General features: G+C 41.9%; 1 protein-coding gene across 2 annotated transcripts in view; it reads right to left on the bottom strand.

The window, feature by feature from the left end:
• The window catches only part of DIP2C (disco interacting protein 2 homolog C), a 252,180-nt gene that overhangs the window by 121,861 nt on the left and 105,300 nt on the right, over nucleotides 1-25,019 (bottom strand). For both annotated transcript variants that reach the window (XM_072749676.1, XM_072749677.1), the window contains 2 exons: nucleotides 12,421-12,546; nucleotides 1,582-1,791 (listed from right to left, as the gene is read on the bottom strand). In XM_072749676.1, the coding sequence (XP_072605777.1) occupies nucleotides 1,582-1,791; nucleotides 12,421-12,546 (336 nt within the window). The remainder of the gene's footprint in view (nucleotides 1-1,581; nucleotides 1,792-12,420; nucleotides 12,547-25,019) is intronic.

The raw sequence follows: 25,019 nt of genomic DNA, 5'->3' as shown, positions 1-25,019 counted from the left end.
CCAGCCACGCAGGGGATGGGTGACACGCATGGACGCCACCAAGGCTCCGAAACACACGCAAGAAAAGCCTGCTCTACTGCACGGTCACACACCTGTCAGTTTTAACTTAACTCTGATTTCACAGAGACGCTGCCAGCGGCTCATGAAGTAGCGTCGCTATCACTCACGGGTGTGAAACTGAGCTCAATCACGCCACTTGGCGTGGCCTGTCACCGTGCAAAAAGGAAGAATTTTCCCTCTCCTCCTTTTTACTCACCACCGCTCTGACAGCACAAAGGAAAGAAACCGTTGTTCCTTCTCCCCCCACTAAAACCGAAGCAGGACGAAGTGGCTTCTGAAGACGCCAGTGGCCGTGCGTGTGGGGACCGAGACCAGACGCGCTCTCTGACCAGCGGCCTGACCTTCTGCAGAACAAAGAGCTCACCTCTGACACTTCTATGGCGAAGTCAAAACTGAGGCATTTAACTTCAACCTCATTGGAGGGAGTGCTCTCGAGGCAAAGTCCTAAAAAAGCGGTTTGAGTTTTTTTGAACTCTGACAGGTGCCTAAAGATCTAGAAATCCGCACTCGTGACTCTCAGGTGTTTGTACAGTACTTCGTTCACTACCTTTACCTGTTTTCTAAATTTGGAGTTTCTGCAGACATGAGGTTTGATGTGGCGAGGAGGACGTGCGTCAAGCACGGCACCTGGGCCGGCGGCACCCGTACAGTCGCTGCTTGAACGGGGAGCACCCGGAACTATCCTGGCACCACCCCCAGAGCAGGTCAGCCGCTCTCTGGAAGACTTTTACTGGGAAGTTCAAAACTTTTAATTAATCCATCGCTGAAAATGGGTAAGAAGAGATCCAGACGCCACGCCGTCCCTTCCAAAGCAACACGGACTCGCCGCATGCAGTTAGCGTCAGGCTCAAGCGGAGGCAGAAACACACGCACCTCATTTGCCGGCAGTTCGGCCAGCACCATGGCTCACGCGACGCGCGCTCTTCCACTCTAACCATTCGCACGGAATCTCCTTTTCACGCTATTTTCAAACACCACAGGCAATGCTTCCTAAGTGTGTGCTTGTTCCGACAGAGAGGGTCTTACTCATCACAGGAGCCACGTACGACGTGGCGTGAACCAGCCAAGAACCTTAAATACCTAGGGCAGAAAGCAGTCTAAAGCAGAAGCGAGTGACGCCCCCGCATCCTCAAATGACATCCATGGTAACAGCAAACTCACTTAAAAATTCCCTGCCCTGTTTATCAGCATTATTAAAATGCCACGTAGAGGCGTATTTAGCGTGAGGAAAGAACACGTAGAAACCTGGTTCCAAGTCTCCCTAACGAACGAGAACACGGTCCTTTAGGAGCAGAAAGCTCCGAACACTCAGGCCGCCAGAGACGCTGGGCGTGGTGCACGGAGCCAAACCCAGGGGTTCACCACGTGGCACCACCAACGTGGCCAAGCACCCCAAGAGTTGGAGCTGGGCTCTGTGCCGTCCCACACATGGAGCCGGGGCGGAGCGCCCAGGGGAATGCACCGACGCCAAGAGCTGGGCTCCCAGGGCCCCCTGCTGGCCCGTGAGAGCCAGGCACTCACCTATGTGCGTCTGGGCCATGACGTCGGCCAGCCTGTGGGCGGCGCCGCTCCCGCCACTTTGGGTGGACGAGGAAGAGGTTGTGGAGGTGGTGGAGCCATGGATGGCCTGGCTGATCCAGTGCTCCATGTTGATGCTGCCCTGGCTGGACGTGGGGGTGCCCTGGGAGTCACCCTGCACCGAGCCTTCATCTTCCGAGCCAGAAGAGGTATCTGTGAGAGAGAGCAGACCCGCGATGCATCACAGCAGACACGCTCAGCTCACATGTCGCAAGCACACCCCCCACACACCCCGTCCGACAGCCTTTGCTTTGAACACTCCTGAGAAGTTACGCCACATCTCAGATTATGAATTATTTTTTAGTATAATGAACTTTTCATCCAAACACCTTAAATAAATATGCTTAAAACATTGTGTTTTGTTCTTTGACATTATGATCTCAGGCAGACATACTCACCAATTTGCTCCACTCAACAGTTTGGGAAGAAGCCAGGTATTTCTAGGCATGCATGCACCAAGCAGGAAGGATGGGGATGGCATGTTCTCAGAGGTGTTGGGCTTTCACGTGTTTCAAAGCGTGTCTGTGCCCTTGTGTGGACCTGAGGGGGTTTCTCTGAGCTATAAATTTAAACTCCGTGTGAGAGAAGATAAGCACGTGCCTCCTCGAAGAGTAGGGTCTCCGCACAAAGACAACAGTGTAGAAGTTGGAAGGACTCTCGTCTCTGCCAGCAACCTATGTGCTCAGGACTTTGCTTCGTCCTTTGGTGAGGACATGTGTCATCACGGTATGTATTACGAGCAAACTAAATGTATTTAACAGTCTAGTAAAATTTCTTCACTTCTTTTTCTTTCTAGGAAAATTGTGCATCTTGGATTGAGAGAAGACACGTACTTTTTTGATTAAAATTAATGGCACTATTTTCATTTTTTAAGATTTCACCTAGCAGAGACATTTTCAAGAATTAAGTAGTGGTGTGCCTGTTACTTAAACGCCACCGTACGAGTGAATTCCAGGTCCCACTGCTGTAAAGTACGTGAGATGCCAGGGGGGTTTAAAAGACTGTAAGTAGCTCAAGAACACTGAATGAGAACGAGAGAAGTGACAATTTGTTCTAAATCAAGACAGAGGATTTTTTCTTTTCCAACACAACAGTATTTGCAAGGGGTATTTACACTCACATCTTGTTAACACTGTGACATGATCTACACTGTCTGGAAGATTTTTGAAAGTCTTTAGGAATCTGTTAGAAAAGCAGCACTAATAGTAGGAGCCTGACAAATTCTCTCCATCTGCCCCATCTTGTAAAATAGCGGGATTACAGTTTACAGAGAAAGAAAATTGATACTTTTTTTGTATTCAGACCTAAGACTCCTTTCAATTTTTTTTAATAATAAATTTACTTTTTATTGGTGTTCAATTTGCCAACATACAGAATAACACCCAGTGCTCATCCTGTCAAGTGTCCCCCTCAGTGCCCGTCACCCAGTCACCCCCACCACCCGCCCTCCTCCCCTTCCACCACCCCTAGTTCGTTTCCCAGAGTTAGGAGTCTCTCGTGTTCTGTCTCCCTTTCTGATATTTCCTACCCATTTCTTTTCCCTTCCCTTTTATTCCCTTTCACTATTATTTATATTCCCCCAAATGAATGAGAACATATAATGTTTGTCCTTCTCCGATTGACTTATTTCACTCAGCATAATACCCTCCAGTTCCAACCACGTTGAAGCAAATGGTGGGTATTTGTCATTTCTAACGGCTGAGGAATATTCCATTGTGTACATAGACCACAGCTTCTTTATCCATTCATCTGTCGATGGACACTGAGGCTTCTTCCACAGTTTGGCTATTACTTTCAGGGATCATTTCTATAGTTTGTTCCTTTCAATTTTTTTCATCATGATAAAAGACAACCTAAAATTTGCCATCTTAACCAGCTTTACGAAGTTCAGTATCCACTACACTATCTGTGTAATCGTCCCCAGCACTGACCTCAAGAGTTCTCTTCATCCTGCGAATCTGAAACTCTGTCTCCACTAAGCAGCAGCCTTCACTCTTCCCTCCCACGGCCCTGGACACGGCCGCTCTGCTCTTCCCGTGTGACTTGGGCCACTCCAAGTACCTCATACAGGTGGGTCACACAGTACGTGTCCTTCTGCGTGTGGCTATTGAACTCAGCACAACATCCTTGGGATTCATCCGTGTGAAGGTGTGTTGCAGAATTCCCTGCCCTTTTAAGGGTAAATTACGTGCTGTTTCATGTATATACTACATTCTGCTTACACGTTCATCTATGGGTGGACACGGGGCTGCTTCTGTGTCTTGGCTACAATAACGCTCCTCTCACTACGGGTGTGCAATAATCTCGAGACTCTGCCTTCAGTTCTTTTGGCCATAGACCCAGATGTGGAATTGCTGGGTCATTAGTGATCTTATCTTTAATTTTTTAAGAAACTGCCATTCTGTTCACCACAGAGAAGGCACCTTCTTACACTCCCACCAATAGTGCACAAAGGTCCAAATTTCTCCATGTTCTTACCATCACTTTTAATTTTCTGGTTCTTTGTCAGTAGCCATCCTAGTGGGTGTGAGATTGTATCTCATTGTAGTTTTGATTTGTGTTTCCATAGTGATCACTGATGCAAGGCAGCTTTTCATGCATGACTGGCCCTCTGTACCTTGTTGGGAAAAACGTTCGAGTCCTCAGACTTAGGATTTTTAAGGAACACATTTACCCATATATCCATCCAAATATTACCATCTCCTCAACAAGTGTTCTCATGCCTTTACTGTCAATCTTTCATCCCCATCCCATTTTTTCACAAGAAAACCACAGAAAAATATCCCTCATGATATAGACACAAAAAAACCTCAAAAAGTATTACCAAACAGAATCAAGCAACCTATAAAATGGGTTTATATTCCCATTTTAGTCTGCAGCAGGACCAAGTGGTGACATTCAAAAGTGAATTAATGTTATACACCATATTAGAATAAAGGGAGAAAAGCCCTAAGTTAACCTTGAAAGTCACAGAAAAAGTATTTCACAGAATCTTACACTAACTCTATGATAAACCCTCTCAACAATGCAGGAATTGAACTTCCTCAACCTAACATAGGGCATCCGTGAAAACCCACAGCTCACACTGTATTTAATGTTAAGACTGAACACGTTTCCCCTAAGATCAAGACTACAGCAAGGGTATCTCCTCTTACCACTTTGATTTGATATTATCTGCAAAGCTCCAGCCCATAAAATACAACAAAAAAGCATCCAACTGGAAAGGAAACATTAAAAACATCTTTAGTCCCAGACAACACGATCTTATATGTAGAAAATGCCAAGGAACACACTAAACAATTTTTGAATTAATAAATGAGTTCAGGAAGGTCACAGGATACAAGATACAAAATACCTATACATGGGCAGCCTGGGGGGCACAGCGGTTTAGCGCCACCTTCAGCCTGGGGCGTGATCCTGGGGTCCCAGGATCGATCCCGCGTCGGGTTCCCTGCATGGAGCCTGCTTCTCCCTCTGCCTGTGTCTCTGCCTCTCTCTCTCTCTCTCTCTCTCTCTCTGTGTCTCTCATGAATAAATAAATAAAATCTTTAAAAAATATATACAGATACTATACAATTAGAGGAATGCAAAAACAGTTTGTAAGTTGTTATCTGGCAAAGGACTTGTATTCAGATTATATTAAAAAAATTTAGTGAGAAGACAGACAACTCATCTAAAAAATGGGAAAAAGTGTGAGGAGGCATTTAACCAATGAATATACACAAATAGCAAATATGCCCATTTGAAATTGCAAATTAAAATCACAATGAGGGACACCTAAGTGGCTCAGCAGTTGAGTGTCTGCCTGTGTCTCTGCCTCTCTGTCTCTCTCATGAATAAATAAAATCTTAAAAAAAATAAAACCACAATGAGATAATATTTCATATCTACTAGAATAGCTACAATGAAAGATCCAGACAACACTGTGTTGGTATAGATGTTGAGAAACTAATCCTCATATAGTGTTAGTGAGAATGTAAAATGGTGGCAGCCATATGGAAACAATCTGGCAGTTCCCTGAAAGTTAAGTATAAACTAACCATAGATTCATTAATTCAACTTCTAAGAATCTACTCAAGATAAATGATATATGTATACACAAACATATGTGATTAACGTGCATCGCAGCCTTATTCATAATAGCCAAAAACTGGAAACAAGCTAAATATCTACCAACTAGTGAACAGATAAACAAAATGTGGTATGTCTAATAGGATACAATTCAGCAACAAGAAGGATTTAATTGATGCATGCTACAACATGGAGGATGCTCAAAAATATGCTAAAGATGATGCAAAAGAGCATATATTATAGTTTTATTTACAAAATGTCTAGGATACTCATAGAAGCATAGAAACTACATCAGTGACTGCCTATGGCTGAATGTGCGAATGGGAATTAACTGCAAATGGGCACAAGGAAACTTCCGGGGTGATGGAAATTTCTAAAACTAGACTGTGGCAATGGCTGCATAATCTATACGTTTATTAAAAATCATTGAGTTACACATTTATAATAGATTAGTTTTATAAAATGTAAATTACACCTCAAGAAATGCATGAAAGATGAATGTGTGTTCTGCAGGAGCTGAGGATAACATGCTGTAATCATCAGCTGCATCACGTTGGATGACAGTGTTGTTTTGACAAATTATTTAAAAACTCTATTATTCTTGATTTTACCATTTTCCCCTCATTATTTATAAATTATAATGCTTTTTTAGGTATATACTCATTTTTTGTCTTCCTAATGAATTCTTCACTTTCCATTATGCAAGATCCCTCTTTATATGTTGTACTACCTTTGTCTTCCTGTCTATTTTGTCTGATATTAAGAAAGACTTGTATGCTTTACATTTAATGTTTGCATTGTATATTTTTTCAACCTTGTATTCTTAATTATCCTCACTTATTTAAATGTGTCCTGGTTGGCTCAGTCAGTACAGTCTGCGACTCTTGATCTTGGGGTTGTGACTTCGAGTCCCACATGGGGGAAGAGTTTATTACTTTAAAAAAAAAATACGGCTGTGTCTCTTATAGACAATATAAGATGCATCTTCTTTTTTTATTTACCCAGTCTCACAATTTCAAACTTTTAATTTGGTGTTTGGTCCATTTACAAGTTTACAATTATTATAATCACGGATATGAGTGAGCTAAAATCTAATATTTTGCTATTTGTTTTCCATACATTTCTATTTTTTCCATCTGTTAATTTTTCCTGTCTTCTACTAGCCATATTTTTTGAGTTTCATTTTATGTATTCTATTAAATTCTTATCTATACTTATTTTTTAGTGGTTGAGGTACAGCTTATGCATCCTTAACAGACCCATATGGGGTCAATATTCTAACCATTTGCTGCTCTTCAAGTTTGACACTATAAACTTTCTCTTTCACCTCCACTCAAAACACACCTGACACTACTCATTTTCTACTGTTCACACCCTACTTCCTACTTCATAAAAGTAATAGCCACACAACAGTATATCCCATTCACCCATTTTCGTCCTATGTACAGGTGTTTTAAAGCACATTACAACAGGAAAACATAGTACTCCATGTTTACCCAACTACTTACTGTTTCTAGTGCTCTTTTTTCCTTTTTACAGATTACATTTTTCATCTAGTATCATTTCCCATCAGCCTAAATGACATCCATCAGCACGCTTGCAGTGCAGTTCTGCTGGCACCACATTCCCTCAGTTTTTGTGTATCTCATTATGTCTTCATTACACCCTTGTTTATTAAGGATATTTTCTCTGAATATGAGCTGACAGGTTTCTTTTTAGAATTTATTTATTTTTATTCATGAGAGACATAGAGGGAGGGGCAGAGACAGGCAGAGGGAGAAGCAGGCTCCATGCAGGGAGCCCGATGTAGGACTTGATCCCGGAGCCCCAGGATCACGCCCTGAGCAGAAGGCAGATGCTCAACCACTGAGCCACCCAGGCGTCTCTCTCTTAGGACTTTAAATATGTCTTTCTATTGCCTTCTGGTCTCCATAGTGTCTTCATGTAAGTCATTCATCATTCATATGATGTTCTCTTGTACGTAACACATTTTCCTCTGATGACTTTCAAGATTTTGTCTTAATCTTTGGATTTCAGCACTTTGACTATTGCCAACTTAGGTATAATTTTTTTTAATACTCCTCCTGCTTTGGATTCACGGAACTTCTGGGATCTATAAGGTAGCATTTTACATCAGTCAGAGAAGTTCTTGACTCTTACTTCCTCAAACAGGTTTTCTGCCCTCTTCTCACTCCATCTTGGATTCCAATTCAAAGTAGGTTAACATTGTACCATAGATACTTAAGGTTCTTCTATTAACTTTTCTTTAATTGTGTCTCCCTGTTCCTCAGTTTCTCTTCATCTCCTTTCAAGCGTACAGACTCCATCTTCCCTCTCCAATCTGATGTTACAACCAATCCAGTGAAATTCCACCTGAGTGAAATTTCTTTTCTCCGCTCAGGTCACATATTAAGGCAACATTTTCCTTTAGTTCTTTAGTCTATTTTTATTTGATTCCCTGAATAAATATTTATAAACACAGGTTTAAGAACTCCATCTTCTGCTGTTTCAAACACCTACACCAGAGCTCTCCAGCAGAAATAGGAGTCTTATAGTTTTCAACCTTCTAGTAGCCATGTTAAACAATATATGAATAGATACAATTAATTTTAAAAATGTACTAATTAACTCAAAATATTAAAAATATTGTTTCAGTGAATAATAAATATGAAAATGAAATAACCTTCCTGTGATTTTTTTTCATATGAACTCTTCAAAATCTGGTGTGAATGTCACACTTAAAGCAAATACAGTTGAGGCCAGCCACATGGGATTAGTGGAGCACAATGGAGACCATCTTATGTTCATTTTACATTAACTCCTTTTTCTGTGGCCCCAGACTGCATTTCCTGCATCTCTTCATATCTAGTTATTGTTTACAGAGTAGTAGGCATTGTGGATGGCATGTGGATTCTATTACCCTCCTCTAAATCTGTGTGCTTCTTATTTTAGCAAGCAGTTCAATTACTGGTTGATCATCTTGACGCCGACAGACTTGGAGTTATTCTTTGCTAGTGTGGATCTGTGGAAAGTTCTACACCTTTCATCTGCCTGAACTCAGATCTCTGCCTCTGCAACGGAGCAGAATGACCAGCCTCACTCAGATCTCAATCCCTAGGCCATGGTCTAAACATTTATTCCAGGCAGAAAACTGGGAACTGCGGGACTCACCTCACAAGTTGTCCTGCTGTCATGTCAGGTTAGTCTGTCACCGCTGGGGGTCCACGGCCTAAAACAGCTGTTCCATTTGTTTGGGACAGTTTTATAGTTGCTTATAAGTGCATGGGTTAGTCTAGTGCCAGTTATTCCACTATGGTTAGAAGCAGAAGTGCTTGGCAAATCCTTTTTACATTTTTGTATGTAAAAACTATAGGAAAGCTTCTCCTATAAAAGAGTGTCAGTGTAACAATCCTAAGTAGATCTTTCCCAGAGACTCTGATACTCGTCAGTGACTAGTCATTTCACACAGAAAGTAAATACTTTAGGAATATGCTCTGAAGAGCTGTGGACACGAGATGAATTCCAACAAATGTTATCAGCAACCAAGAAAAACAGAATGAGAGACAATGAAGCTTAGCCCTAAGATTTCATTCAAACGAGTATGGTTATAAATATGTAGACAACTACTACACACAAAATAGGTTGTGAATAAAAATTTTTATGATGATGGTGCTGGCATTTCATTGTACAAAACTATCCTATATGATATTACCACCAGGACTCTTGCATGACAGTGTACAAAGTTTATTATATGTCATACGAGATTTGATTTATAATCAAATAATAAAATGCAAACATTTAATCAAAAATAGCATTTCCAATAATGTTCTTTTGTATTTTGCAAAGATATCTATACAATGTTTGATTTTCTACAGTTTTGTGTTTCATCATGAAACAAAAAACAAAATAACATCTCTGAGGATGGATTCAACATGTGAAAAAGCACATACATGAATAATTTCATTGCTTCCTGCAATGAAATGCATTTTAAACTCATCATTTTTCATAAAAAAAAAGGTAGCTCAGAAAAATAACTATCTACTTGAATGGTGTCTAGTTCCAAACACTTGGTTTAAGTGGGTTTATTATCCTTGTAAGTCCATTCTGTTTGTTACAAAAACATAGAAAATAAAACTTTTCACCACATTAACAGTAGACAGTACAGATATAAACCCCTGGTTATATGGTCCAATTAATCTATGATAAATGAAGCAAGATTATGCAATGGCAAAAAGTCTCTTCCACAAATGGTGTTGGGAAAACTGGACAGCCACATGCAGAAGAATGCATACATCACACACAAAAATAAACTCAAAATGGATTACAGATCTAAAAATGACACTGAAACCATAAAAGTCCAAAAAAGCAGCCAATAGACACTTGGGTACAGGCCTTAGCAATATTTTTTGGACCAGTCTCCTCACACAAGGGAAGCACAGCACATGACTGTCAAACTGAAAGCTTTGCACAGTGGAAGATCCATCAACAAAACAAAAAGGTAACCCACTGGATGGAAGAAGACATTTGCAAATCATATATCTGATAAGCAGGTTAGTATCCAAAATGTATAAAGAGGGGCTCCCTGGGTGGCTCAGCGGTTTAACACCACCTTCAGCCCAAGGTGTGATCCTGGAGTCCTGGGATCGAGCCCCACGTCGGGCTCCTTGCATGAGGCCTGCTTCTCCCTCTGCCTGTGTCTCTGCCTCTCTCTCTGTGTGTGTGTCTCCCATGAATAAATAAATAAAATCTTTTTAAAAAATGTATAAAGAACTTGTACAACTCGAGACCAAAAAAAATGTTTAAAATAAAAAAATCTAAACTATCTGATTAAAAAAATGGGCAGAGGACCTGATTACACATTTTCCAGAGAAGACACCCAGACGGCCAACAGACACGTTAAGAAGATGCTTAACTTCACTCATCAGGCAAATACAAATCAAAATCAGCTATCACCTCACATCTCAGAATGAGGAGTATCAAAAATAAATAACAAATGTTGGTGTGGATGCAGAGAAAGAGGAATGAACCCTCACACACTGTTGGTGAATGCAAACTGGTGCATCCCTTCTGGAAAACAGTATGGAGGTTCCTCAAAAAGTTAAAAATAGAGCTAACCTATGATCTAGCAATCTTGCTTCTAGTTATTTATCAGAAGAAAATGAAAACACTAATTCAAAAAGATGCACCCCTATACTTTTTGTAGCATTATTTACAATAAGCAAGATATGGGAGCAGCCCCAATGTCCTTGGACGGATAGATGGATAAAGAAGAGATGGTAAACATATACAATGGAATATTAGCCATGGAAAGAAAGAAATCTTGCCATTTGCAATGATGTGGAGGGACCCTGAGGTCATTACGCAGAGTGAAATAAGTCAGAGAAAGACAAAAAGTGTATGTTTTCACTCACATATGGAATCTAGAAAACAAAACACATGAACAAACAGAAACCAGAAAGAGACTCAAATATGGAGGACAAACTGGTGGTGACCAGATGGGAGGCTGGTGGGGGACAGAGCAGGTGAGGAGGACTGAGCAGTACAAACTTCCATCTATGAAACAGGTCCGAGGATGCACAGTGTAGTGTGGGGAGCACAGTGGGCAGCACTGCCCCAGCTGCGTCTGCTGACTGGTGACGACACATACCACGCAGGGCACTGAGTGATGTGTGTAATTCCTGAATCGCTGTGCTGTGCGCATCTCGGAGTTGAAGCGTGAGGTTCTCGTACTCTCACTGCTCGCACACACTCAGGACTAAACCTCAAAATACTCAAAAAAAAAAAAAAAAAGTGTCGTATACGTTCATCTGTTCTTACCGCGGCAGGTAACTTAGGTCCAGAGAAAGGCAGAGTGGTCACAACAGCATGAATAATGTTGGAACCCAATTCACAGGAAAAACACTAAATAATTTAGGCCTGATCTTTCATGTTTTCTAAAGGTACCTGGATAATTTAACTTTGTCCTTTACTTGGGTTTTGAAGATCATAAAACAAAGATCATCATTATTTGGGTAAAGCAGAGAACTTAGGTAGGTAAATAAAATTCAAGGTTAAATAAAAGCAAAAATATAAATAGACTATTACCTTCAGTCATTTAGATTGAGGCTGTCGACAGGCCTGTGGACCAAACTGGCCCTCTGCCGGTCTTTGTAAATAAAGTTTTATTAGCACACAGCCACTCACTGCCTGCTTTCAACCACCACAGAATAAGCAGCTGTGACAGATGCTACTTTGTCCACAGACCAAAATACTACCCACGTTACAGGAAAAGTATGAGGACCCCAAAGTGAGGTCACTGCATAAATTGTTCAATTCATTTGGTTTCTTAATACAATCCCATGACATAGTTACATTCGAAGGACTTGAGAATCTGCACACCCCAATCTAGGCAGAAGACAAGTCCAACTTCAGTTACAATTATGGAGGCAGAAACTCTTCCCTTTTGCTACGTGAAGAATTAAGTAAACTTTTGTGAGAACTTAAAGGCTGCATCATTTATGAATCTCAATGAGAAAATTAAAATATATTTTTGTGTCAACACACATGTAATGTTAATTTTCCGTCCACCTTTAATGCAGAGCATACATGCTGGACTTCTGGTTCACAAAATCTGACTCACAGCACCATTAGTTTGAAAGCTGCAGAGACCGGGATTGCCTGGGCAGGCGGTGAATTAATCTTTACGAAGCAGACAGTGGGCCCGCTGCTCACCTGGAGGTGTGTAGGCATCCATCGAGGTCTGCACAACCAAGGACCTGCGTTTGGAAGGCATAGGCACCGCCATCTTCCTTTCTTTATGTTTAGCCAGCGCTGCCTGCACAGCCTCTGTGTGGACGTCTGAAACAGAAAGAGAGCTCAATCACCCCATTGTTCAGGGACATCCCAAAGGCCTTGTGTTCTTTTTTTTTCTCCTTTCTGTCTGGTCCTGTGTAATAGCTTATCCTCCTACGGAAACTGTCACCAACAGATGGGTGGGGAAGGAAGGAAAAGAAGCATAGACCGCGGGCTTGAAAGCTACAGGGAAATGACATTCCAATTCATTTAGACTTTCAATTTTTTTTTTTAACCTTAGAATCTGTATAAATAATCACATGCTGGCTGAAAAGTGCCGCGTGACTATTCTTAGGCCAGCGGGCCTTGACCTGTGTGGGTTTTTCCTCAGAGGTCACACCCCTCAAGCCTCGTGACTCGTTTCGGTGTTCTGTTGAGGGGGCTTCCAGGCTGTGGCAGTAATCCCCACCGATACTCACCAGGCCCTCCTGGGCCGGTCACTATGTTTGGCCTTTTGAGTATACTAACCCACTGTATTCACCCCACAAATATTTACTGGACACCGACTTTGTAAAAGCCTCCTCAGGGCCGGAGGTATGGTGCAAACCAGGCGGACAAGGGCTGTGTCTCATGCAGCCGACTTGCTAACGGGTACGGTACAGGGCAGGCATCGAAACAGGATCGCAAGCTGCCCACGCGACGGGGAGGCTGGGTGGGTGCTGCTCTGTGAAGTCTGACTACCGAGAACAAACGGCCCTTCTGGCAAGAGTTTCCAGGACATGGAGAGCACGCAGCTCCCAGGTGTGGAGGGCGACCGGGCAGGTGCCGGCAGGGGACAGAGACTGGGGAAGGACGTGCCACGAGGACATGCACGAGGGCTGCACAGGCCGGGCAGGGAGCTTGCCCCAGTGAAGTCTGACAGGGAAGCGCTGGGGATTTGAAGCGGGGCCGCCAGGACCAGAGCCCATGAGTGGGGACCGTCTGGCTGCTAGGAAGAAGGCCGCGGGAGAACAAGCGGAAGCAGGGGACAGGCAAGAGGCAGCAGGCAGGCTCGATACGGCCGCACCATCTCCCACTCGGTCCCACGGAGGTGGGGCTCCAAGTACTTCACAACGAGGAAGCAGAGGTATGAAGCCCCCCCACTTACTACCGTGGCGAGTGGCGTTGCTAGGTGTGAACACTGCCCCCAGAGTCTACACCCTTTACCACCAAGCACACCACGATCTAGCTGTTCCTACGAACACGCCAACGGCTTAGCATTTCAGAACAGAGGCCACCCAACCACCCCCACAGGCCACCTGCAGCCAGTGTCTCTTCTTTTGAAAGTGTGAAAAGACATGGTAAAAAGAAAAGCTATTAAGTGGAGGTCAGTATTCATTTACAGGTGCGGGGGAGAGAGTGGAAAATACACATGCAATGGAACGCTCCGACCTTAAGTACGTTTGACAAATTTTAATACTTGGAAATCCATCTATAGAACCATTGCTGCAACCAAGACAAAGGACATATCAACCCAAAGTTCCCGCGTGTGTTCTTCCAATCAATTCCCACCCCGGATAACCAGCTTGGTTCTTGACCTTCACACAAATAGGCTCACACAGATTATGACCTTAGAATTCTATGTGCCAGCACTACTTGCCGGATATACACATTCGTGTGGCTGCGCGGTTGGGTTCAGTACCTCATGGGTTTGACCAAGGAGAATTAAAACAACATATGAACACATCGTAATTCGGTCATTATTCCTCCAGTTGATGGATGTGTATGTCATGTCCAGTTCTGGGCTACTAAAAAGCACCAGCAGCGAGAACTCACGTACATGTCCACGTATTTATGTGGACATTTTCATTCCTTTTTGCTAAATAGCTAAACATGTAATTGCAGGGCCATGTGGTAAGTCCAGGCTCGAATTTTAAAGAAATCACCCAACCGCTTGCCAAGTGGTTATGGTAGTTCACATTTCCACCAGCCGTGTCTGGGATTCCAGGCCTGACCCATCTTTACCAACGCTTGGTATGCTCGATCTTTTCCACAGCAGACACCATCGTGGTTGTGAAGTGGAATCTCCTTGGGGATTTAGGTTTGCATTCACCCGATGGCTGAAGCTGAGCACCCTCCGTGGACATGAGTACGGCATCTGTCATGAAGTACCTGTCAAAAGTTTTTGTCCATCTTTTGAGTTGCCTCTTTGTTACTAATTTATAGTAGTTCTTTACATATTACAGGGACAGTTACTTTCAGGTGTATGTTCTGAACCTATTGACCCTGAGTCCATGGCTCCCCTTACCAGTACACCAGATGAGAAATTGTTAACCTTCAGGAGATCTGCTTTATTTTTTCCTTACCAGTGCTTTTTGACAGGAAGCAGCACCTACACCAGCCACCTAGCTTTGCTAACAGGACACCCCAGCCCCACGTCCTCCTTCAACTCATTCCACCCAGCCTGCCCCACTCTGTAGGCATCCCTCTGAAGTGGCTCCAGTTCCCATCCTGGTCTAACGCCCTGGGGCCCCCCCACCACATTATCCCACAGATCTGTCCAACTTGCCCACTGGGCAGGAGTCTGTCCAAAGCACTGCCTTCCTCATCTCATTCTGCAAGTAACCTTACAGTGAGCAGCAGCACACCAAAGTGACACCTGCCACCAACCTTACAGTGAGCAGCAGCACACCAAAGTGACACCTGCCATGGAGAGAGAGGAAGATAACCCACATATTGGTTCAACTGCAGCCCAAGCAGGGGGCTGGGGGCAGACATCTGGTCTGACTGCCGGCCCACCCATCAACAAAAGCCTCACAGGGGGCAGCAAAAAGAGACAGCCCTGGACTTCAGTTACTCCACCCTTAACAGTCAAGTGGGGGCAGATACCTGGTCGGACTGAAGGCCCCACCTCCAAAGAAAGCCCTGTTGGGCCAGCACAAGGAGAGCACTGTGCAGTACGGTGTGACAGCAGCCCCGCAAATAGGCTAAGAGGAGGCATCTGGTCTGGCCCAAGGCAGCCAAGACTGGCCCCTTACAGCAAAGGGACCAAACCCTGCCCACACAGGCAGAGGGCCACTGCAGGTGCCTGGAAGGCAAGCATGGTTCGAGCACAACAGTGGGACACACACAACATAGGAGACACCTGACATGCCAGGTTCTGGTGAACGGGGGACCCTGTACAGTGTCTCCAACAGAGCAGCACAGGACGTCTTCACGAGACCACTATTTTCAAAATGAGAAGACATATCTGACTCTCCTGTCAAATGAAAACAGATGCAGAGAGTGAGACTTAGTGAGACGAGGAATATGTCCCAAATGAAAAAACAGAGCTTAATGAAATGGAGATGAGCCATATGCCTGCTAAGGAACACAGAGCAGTGATCATAAAGATACTCACTGGCCTTGAAAAAGGAATGGAGGACTCAGACTCTCGGAAAACAAATAGACAATAAAAAATGAACCGGCCAGAGATGAAGAACTCAATAACTGAAATTAGAAATTAGAAAGTGTCTGCAAGGACGTCTGCTCAGCGCACGGCAGCGGGGCAGGTGAGGCTGTGGCCACAGAGCCCACTGCCCGGCTGTAAATCCCAGCTCCTCTCTGCAAGCTCGGGCCTCAGTTTCCTTAGGTGGAAAAAAGGAATGAGGAGAGTCCCACACACAGCGGGGCCGTGGGGATGAAGGACTAGCCAGGACGCAAGGCCCAGGGCAGAGCCTGGCCATGGAAATGCAGACACTTGCCGGGTACCTCCTTCCCTGGACCTGCTGCTGCTCAGGACCCACGTCAGCCTGAGAGGGGACAGCCTCGTGCTACAGACGCCACCTGCACCAGGGGCCCGGGGCCAGCTCTGCTGCACGGCGACCACTGCTGCTGACACCCTGGCCTCGGCCCAGTGCTGGCCGTGCATGTCTCTCTCCAGGCAGTGGTTCAGGTAGAGCACACACCGGGAGGCTGAGGTGTGGGCAGCGGGTGGAGACGAAGAGTGGAAGGACACGGGGTGGGAGGCCACTGGGACAGCGGGAGGGCCATCCCCAGACACGTGGTCCTCATCTGTCCCCACCACGGCCTCAGTGGACGTGCGGTCCAGGGGCACAGAGCAGAGGGGCTCGGGTGGGGCCCCCGACATCACCTGTGGGGCCTCTCACGGGTCACCACTCACTCTCTTCCCCGTGGACTTACTTCCAATGAAGGATGAACAATGTCACCATTCAGACACTAAATGAACACGTACCGAATGCCTTCTCTGTGCCAGGCTCTGCTCTGGGTGTAAGTGAGCCTTTTTTTCCATCATAAACTCATCCCATGTTTAACGAAGGCTTTTTTCCTCAGTGAACGACACGAGGGATAAAGTTTTATATCAGCTATAAACTACCCAGGAAAAACACCAAAAGTTCATCAGAGAAACAAAGGCCAGTGGCCTTGCTGGTATGAAGTGAGGCTCTGAGACTCTGGAATCGGGCTGTAGGTCACACGAGCCACATAAGCATTAAAACGGTTCCTGGTACAGAGCAAGTGGCCACCTTCAAACACTTCCATCTATGGTTTTATATTTTGCACCACGAAGTCTTGCACATCTTCCATTTCAATTTTCTTTAGGTTCTTTGTAAGTTGCTGGGGATCTTCCTGTTTTAGTTTAGGGAACATTATTTACTGGGAAAAATTTTTAAAGAAAATAGTAAGATTACCAGGAAACTACAGAAATAGTCAACGGGATTGAAAACGTCCTTAAATTTTAACATTTTAAAATTTACTGTACCTACCACATTTTCAGTCATTGACATATCTGTTGACATGAATACACAGGATTTTTGTTTAAGTTATATTGAGCCATTATGCTCAACCCTCATTATTTCCAATAATCTAGAGATTTCTCTGGAGTCTCTAGGTAGATGACATCCTGCAAATCTCCCTTCTCAACACCGTCTGTGTTCATCGCTGACACAGGCTCCTGTCCCAGAATGAACCAGAGAGAGCCACTTCTCTACTTTTGAAAACGTACAGAATCAGACACTAATTGCTTGAAGGTTGGGTGTCACACCTGAGCCTGCGGTATTTTTGTGGAAAGGTTTCTAGCTACTGCTTCCTCTTAGTCAGTGCTCATAGGACTACTCGAGGTTTCCATTTCTTCTGAAGCTTTTATATTAGGAATGTGTCCATTTAATTAAGTTTTCAACTTTACTGCCATGTGGCTATTCACACTATTCTTTTTCCCTCTGATGTATCTGTAGTAACGTGTCCCATTTTTAATTCCTTTTGTCATTTACTTCTTTCTTTCATCATTCTGACTGCAGGTTTTTCTATGTTATCAATATCTTCCAAAATAATTTTGATCTTTCTTGATCTTCTAAACTTTATCATCCTCATTTCTATTTCATTTTTTTAAATTACTAGGTTTTTATTTTTAGGACAAATTTAGGTTTATAGAAAATTGAGTGGGAAGTGCAGCGTGCTCCTCATTACATCCCCACCACACACTCTTCTCCCCATACTGACATGTTACCTTAGTGTAGTTCCACTGATGAGGCAATGCTGGTACAGGATTAAGTGAAGTCCACAGCTCCCACTGGAGCTCAGTCTTGGTGTTGTACATCCTACAGGTTCCCACATACGCATAATGACACGTACATATGATCACAGTGTCCTATTGAATAGATTCACTGCCCTAAAAATTGCTTGCTTCACCTATTCAAGCTTCCCTTCCCCTGAGCACCTGGCAACTGCTCATCGTTTTTATCAACTCCATATTTCTATCTTTTCTATCTTTTCCAGAACGTCATGTGTTTGGGGTCATACGGCATGGAGACTTGTCAAATTGGCTTCTTATACTTTGTCATATGGATTTAAAATTCCTTCCTGCTTTTTAACACTTGATAGTTAATTTCTTTTTAGCACTAAACAGTATTCCATGCTTGGATGATCACAATATGTCTACCCATTCATTAAAGGATGCCTTGGTGCTTCTAAGTTTTGGCAATTATGAATAAAACTAGTATACACATTCATGTGCAAATTTTTGTACAAATACATTATTTCCAGTTCATGTGGGTGAATACCAAGGAACACACTGCTGGATCACATAGTACCAGTAGGTTTTATTTTGTAAGAAACTCCGAAACTGTCTTCCTAAATAGCTGCACCAGTCTGCATCTCCACCAGAGTGACGGATGGTTCCTGTAGTTCTACATCCTCGCCTGTATTTGATGTTGTCAGAGTCCTGGATTTTTGCTAATAATTTATAAATATAATTTATAATATTAGTTATTATTATTGACATGATGTTTAACATCTCCTCCTCATGTATTTGCCATCTGAATACCTTCTTTGGTTAAGGTGTCAGTTCAGATCTTTTGCTCACTTCTTAATGGGTTAATTCCTTACTCTGGTCTTTGGAGGTTTTTTTATATCCTGGATACTAGCTTTTTGATTTTTTTTAAAAGTCAGAACTGTGTTTTGCAAAGATTTTTCTTCTGGTCTGTGCTTTACCCTTTTCATTCTGCCTTTTAAAAGCAGAGCAGAAATTTCTAATTTTTTTTAAAGATTTATTTATTTATTTATGATAGAGAGCGAGAGAGAGGCAGAGACACAGGAGGAGGGAGAAGCAGGTTCCATGCCGGGAGCCCGACGCAGGACTCAATCCCGGGACTCCAGGATCGCGCTCTGGGCCAAAGGCAGGCGGTAAACTGCTAAGCCACCCAGGGATCCCCAGAAATTTCTAATTTTAATGAAGCTAAGCTTATCAATATTTTTTCTTTCATAGAGTATGCTTTTTGTACCTAAAAAGTCATCACCAAACCCAAGATCACCTGTATTTTCACCTATGTTATCTTCTGGGAATTTTACAGTTTTTGGGTTACATTTGGGTCTATGATACATTTTTTGAAAGATTTTATTTGGAAAATGAGCAAAAGAGGAACAGAGGGACAAGCAGACACCGCACTGAGCTGGCTTGAAATCAAGAGTTGGATGCTTAACTGACTGAGCCACCAGGTGTCCTAGGTCTATGATGCATTTTGAGTTAATTTTTGTGAAAGGTTTAAGATCTGTGTCTACATTGTTATTCCAGTGCTATATGTTCAAAGAACTATCATTTCTCCACTAAATTGCCTTTGCTGATCAAATATTGACTATATTTGTGTGGGTCTATTTCTGGGCTGTATACTATGATACATTGATCCGTATTATTTCATCAACATCTGTCTATATCACCACTGACTTTATAGTAAGTCTTGAAGTTGAATAGTATCAGTCCTCAACTTTGTTCTTTACTGTGTTGGCTCTCTGGGGTCTTCACCTTTCCATATATACTTTACAACTGACTTGATATTCACAAAATAATTTGCTGGAATTTTGGCTGGGATTGTGTTCAATCAATCTGTAGATCAAATTGTGAAGAACTGACATCTTGACAATATGGAGTCTTATCCGTATACATGCAAACTCCATTTATTTAGTTCTTATGGTTTATCACTTTTATCATTTTCCTCATATAGGGCTTACAGATTTTTTTTTTTTGAGTTCAAAGTATTTCATTTTGGTGGTGCTGATGTAAATGACATTGCATTTTGAATTTCGAATTCCAATTGTTTGTTGCTGGAATATAATAAAGTGATGGTTTTTGTATGTTAAACCTTCTATCCTGCAACTTTGTTATAATCATGCATTCCAGATTTTTTTATTATTGGGATTTTCTACATAGACAATCACATCATCTGTGAATAGAGTTTTAATTCATCCTTATCAATATATATATTTCTGATTTCCTTTTATTGTCCTATTGCATTAGCTAGGATTTCCAGTGCAATGTGAAAAAGGATCTGGTAAGAGGGGTCTTTGTTGCCTTGCTCCTCATTTTGGTGGTTTATCATTTGGTTTCTCATCACTAAATATGGTAAGTTTTTTTTAGATGTTCTTAATCAAATTGAGGAAGTTCTCCTGTATTCCCAATTTGCTGATACTTTAATAATGAATGGGTGTTAGATTTTGTCAAATGCTTTTTCTGTTATCTATTGATAGGGTCATAGGAGTTGTCATCTTTAGTTTCCTGATGTGATGAATTATGTTAACTGATTCTTGAATGTTAAACCGGCCTTGCATACCTGGAATAAATTTCACTTGGTCATGGTATACAATTTTTATACAATATTGCATTTGATTTACTATATTGTTGAGGAATTTTTAAAATCTATGTTCATGAGAGATAGTAGCCTATATTTTTCCCAAATGTGATGCTTTTGTCTAGTTTTGCTATCAGGTTAACACTGGTCTCAAACAATGCACTCTCTCTTCCTTTTATCTCCAGGAACAGAATATAGAGAGAAGCATAATGTCCACTTTAAATGTTTGGTAGAATTCACTAGTAGCCCATCTGGGCCTGGTGCTTTGTTTTGGAAAGTTATTATTGATTCATTTTTTGAAAAGACATAGCCTTACTCAGATTGTCTACTTCTTCTGGTGTGACTGTTGACAGGTTGTGTGTTTCAAGGCCTGGGTCCACTTCATCTACATAATCAAATTTGTGGACACAGTGCTGTTTGCAATATTCCTTTATTGCCCTTTTATGGTCTACAGGATAAGTAGTGAAGGTCAGGTTTTCATTTCTGGTATTAGGATTTTTACCTTCTCTTTTTTAATTAACCTGGTCAGAAATTTATCACTTTTATTGATCTTTTCAAAGAGCCAGTTTTTGGCACCTTTGATTTTCTGATTTCTTCTTTTCAATTTCATTTTTTTTTTTTGCTTAAGTTATATTATTTTTCTTCTTTGTATTTACTCTATTTTCCTAAGGTTGAAGCTTACAGATTTTAGATCTTTTCTTCTAACACTGGATTCTGCATATTTGCTTGTAAGCATTAATTTGCCACATTTCACAAATATTGATCACTGGTATTTTCTCCTTTTAGTTCAAAATATTTTATAAATTTCTCAGGCTTCTTTGATCCATGTGTTATTCAGAAGCATGCTGTCTATTCTCCAAGTGTGTGTGACTTCTCCAGTCATTGGTCACGGATTTTTACGTTAATTCCACTGTGGCTGAGAGCATATTTTTATTCCTATTCCTTTCAGTTTAAGAGTGTTTTATGGCCCAGAACGTAGTCTATTTTGGAGACTGTACTGTGTGAGCCTGGGGATGTGTTTTCTGCTGTTATGGCATCAAATACCTTATGCCATCAATTAAATCTTCATTTCAACCATATCCTTAACTGATTTGCTACCTACTGAATCTGTCCATCACTGATAGACAGATGCTGAAGTGCCACTGTAACTGTGGATTTGTCTATTTAGGTCTGTAGATTTATTGTCTTGTCTCGGGTATTGTGATATTTTGTTAGGCAAGTGCACATTAAGAATTATGTCTTTCTAAAACAATCAACCCCTTTATCATATATAATCCCTGGTAATTTTTCTTGCTCCTGAGTCTGCTCCATAAAAAATTAATGTAGCTACTCTAGCTTTTTAAAAAAATGAGTGTTAGCATGGTATATTTTTCTCCATCACTTCACCTTTAATCTGTGTCTCTCAAGACAATAGACCACATACAGTGGCTTGTGTTTTTTGTCCACTCTGATAGTGTAACCGGTGCATTTACATCAGTAATGGGTTAAAGTGATTTGTATGTTTCGATTACTATTTAACATGTTAGTTATCTATTGATTGCACTTGTTGTCTTCCACTTTTTTCTGCATATTCTAAGTTTATATTGAGTATTGTATCTTTTTCTCTCTCTTTACTCCTCGTATCAATTATACTTCATTTTTCACTTTTACAAGTGGTTGTCCTTAAGTTCACAGTATACATTTATAAATAATCCAAGTAGCATTCCAGCACTTCAAGGGTGGTACAGATGCTTCATAACAAAGCATACGCAATTCCTATTTCCTGCCCTCAATTACACTCCTGCCATTCATTTCACTAATGCATATGCTATAATCACTCAAAATATTGTTCCTATTATGACTCTGAACAAACTTTAATTTCTAAGAGCAATTAAGAATGATAAAAACAACAGATTTTCTTTTGTCTTTGTGTAATCCTTCTCTAACATTCCAGCTTTCTTTATGTAAATCTGAATTTCTGACGCCACCGCCTTCAGTCCACCAATGAACCCATTTGTTATTTATTATGGTGTCTCGGTTTCCAGCACTGCCTTTACATTTTTTCTAGGACACCTACCTCCCCCACTGAGATCACCCACCCCCGTTTAGGCACAGTGATTTTTCCCAATGACTTCAGTTCACTGATGGATCAAAGAAGGGTGGCTGGTTTTCCATTTCTAAGTTTCTTTCTTGTTGTAAGGATCCATGTGACAAAGTCCATGCGTCTACTGCATGCTGGCATGAAGCCAAGACGATCTCCTCTACTCCGTTTTACTCTTTCTCATTTCTCCCTCCTGCAGACTTAACTCAATTTTCCTTTTCCAACTTCCTAAATTTAATCTTTATTTCTTCAGTTTGCAGAATCACTTACTATCTACTGTAAATATTTAAGGCTATCAATTTATTTTATTTTATTTATTTATTCATGAGAAACACAGAGAAGCAGAGACACAGGCAGAGGGAGAAGCAGGCTCCACACAGGAAGCCCGATGTGGGACTAAAGTTTCGGGACCCCGGGATCATGCCCCGAGCCAAAGGCAGACATCCAACTGCTGAGCCACCCAGGCGTCCCTAGGCCATCCATTTCTAAGTACCACCTCTGTGCACATCACAAATTTTGTCTATTTTTTCACCTGAAAAAGCCTCTTAATGTGCTGCTTTCAGCCAGCAACCCACCCCAATCCAACTAATCTATCCCATACTACCTGCTATACACAGACATTTTCAACATGCAAATCTGATCTCATTTTCTGTTTAAATGACTAAACACAGATACCAAGATTTAGTTCATTTTCGTTAATTTTAAACAAATAGGACTTTAGAGTCTATCTTCAAATGCATCTTCCATCTTCCTTCCAAGTCTCCCACAGCCTTGGTTTTAGAGAGCTCAGTGGGATAAAACTTTCTGCCATAGCAACTTTGCACACCTGCACTGCCCACCATTTGTCTTAAATGTGGCTAGAGAAGCAAAAAACCAGAATTTTAAATTTAATTTAAATTTAAAAGGCCCTATGTGTGTACTGGGCTACCACAATGGACACTGCAGCTACAGATAAGCCTGTCCTTCACTGGAAATATTCAGCTGAGTAGGCAGTCTGATTTAGTGCATTCTTCTCTTACTCTACTGTAACAAAATAGGTTATTTCTGATTTATACTAAACAATGAAAAAGATTTAGTTCAGAGTTAATCAGATTGCAGAGTCAGGAAGCATATTAAAATCAGTGAATTTAAATTGACTGGAGAAAGATAAACCTTCTCAATGTAGGAAATTAAATTAAATTTAATTAATTAATTAAATTAACGTCAAGGAAAAACTGACTACAGGGTAAATACACTTGTTGGAAGCGAACACAGTATCTTCCGTATTTGTGTCTCACCTACAGTAAATAGCAAATGCTCGGTTCACAAAACTGCACGTGTGTTGAATGGATACCAGGCTACCAGCCCCTACGGCCAGCAAGTGAGCACTGCCACACATCGGACTCTAAACTGTCATCAGCACAAAGCCACCCTGAGGGGTGGGCTCGCATGTAGAAGTTTGTAGTGATCTCCTTTCCACTTTTAAAGAACAACTTCATTTTTATAAGTCACAAGGAGTGGTTCTTGAATGACCCAAAAGGACACTTTAAACTGTTAAAAATTCATGAAAACATTAAAAAGCTTTTGTTTATAGGACTAATGCCTTGATATTTACTGTATGAGAAGGAAACTGAAAAACTTTGAGATGCAAGACTTCTCAATCGTCATCTGCACAGTCAGAACGCAGTATCACCATATCCAGCAGCCCTGAAAAAATCCATGTACGTTCCTGAGAAGGTGAGTGTGGACACAACAAATCAGGTGTCAGTGTCATTCCAGAAATAGTTTGACCTCACAGACATCCCTGGAGGGTCTCGGGGTCCCCCTGGGTCCCTGGAGCCTGTCTGGTCTGCTGTCCAGGAAGGAGCCTGGGCTCCATGCCATTCGGCCTGAAGTGCGCGCCGGACCCTGGGGAGGACAGCCGCTCTGGCCCGTGACACATACAGAACGGAGAGGTGCTTTCTAAAGCTATTTGTCAGTTCACAAAGAGAAAAACCAGCAGTTTTAAGCTTATCAGGAAACTGTATGCTGCATGTTTATTTGAACGTTCTTCCTTATAGTTGGTCCTGGTGTGAATAGAAACAACACAAATCCCAAAGTGTTCTTTCCTAGGGCTTCTGGTTGGGGAGAAGGGGGTATTAAAAAACAGCTAGAATTCCTTTAACTTCTAATTTAGACTTATCGAGTAAAAGTAATAAAGTGCCCAATACAGAGTTTGGTATTTTCTAGGTACTTAGGAAATGCCTCTTCCTTAATTCACTTTCCAAATCAAATTTTAGTTTCCAAATAAAGTTATTTAAAAAGAGGAGAGGTACACACTATTATAAAGAATTCTAGTAGGAGTTCATTACAATGTAAGGCCATGGGTTTGAAAATGAAATGGA

Source organism: Vulpes vulpes, chromosome 2 (genome assembly GCF_048418805.1).
Source record: "Vulpes vulpes isolate BD-2025 chromosome 2, VulVul3, whole genome shotgun sequence".
Classification (NCBI taxonomy): Eukaryota; Metazoa; Chordata; class Mammalia; order Carnivora; family Canidae; genus Vulpes; species Vulpes vulpes.
The sequence above is the reverse complement of the archived record's forward strand: the minus strand, read 5'-3'. Positions and strand labels throughout refer to the sequence as shown.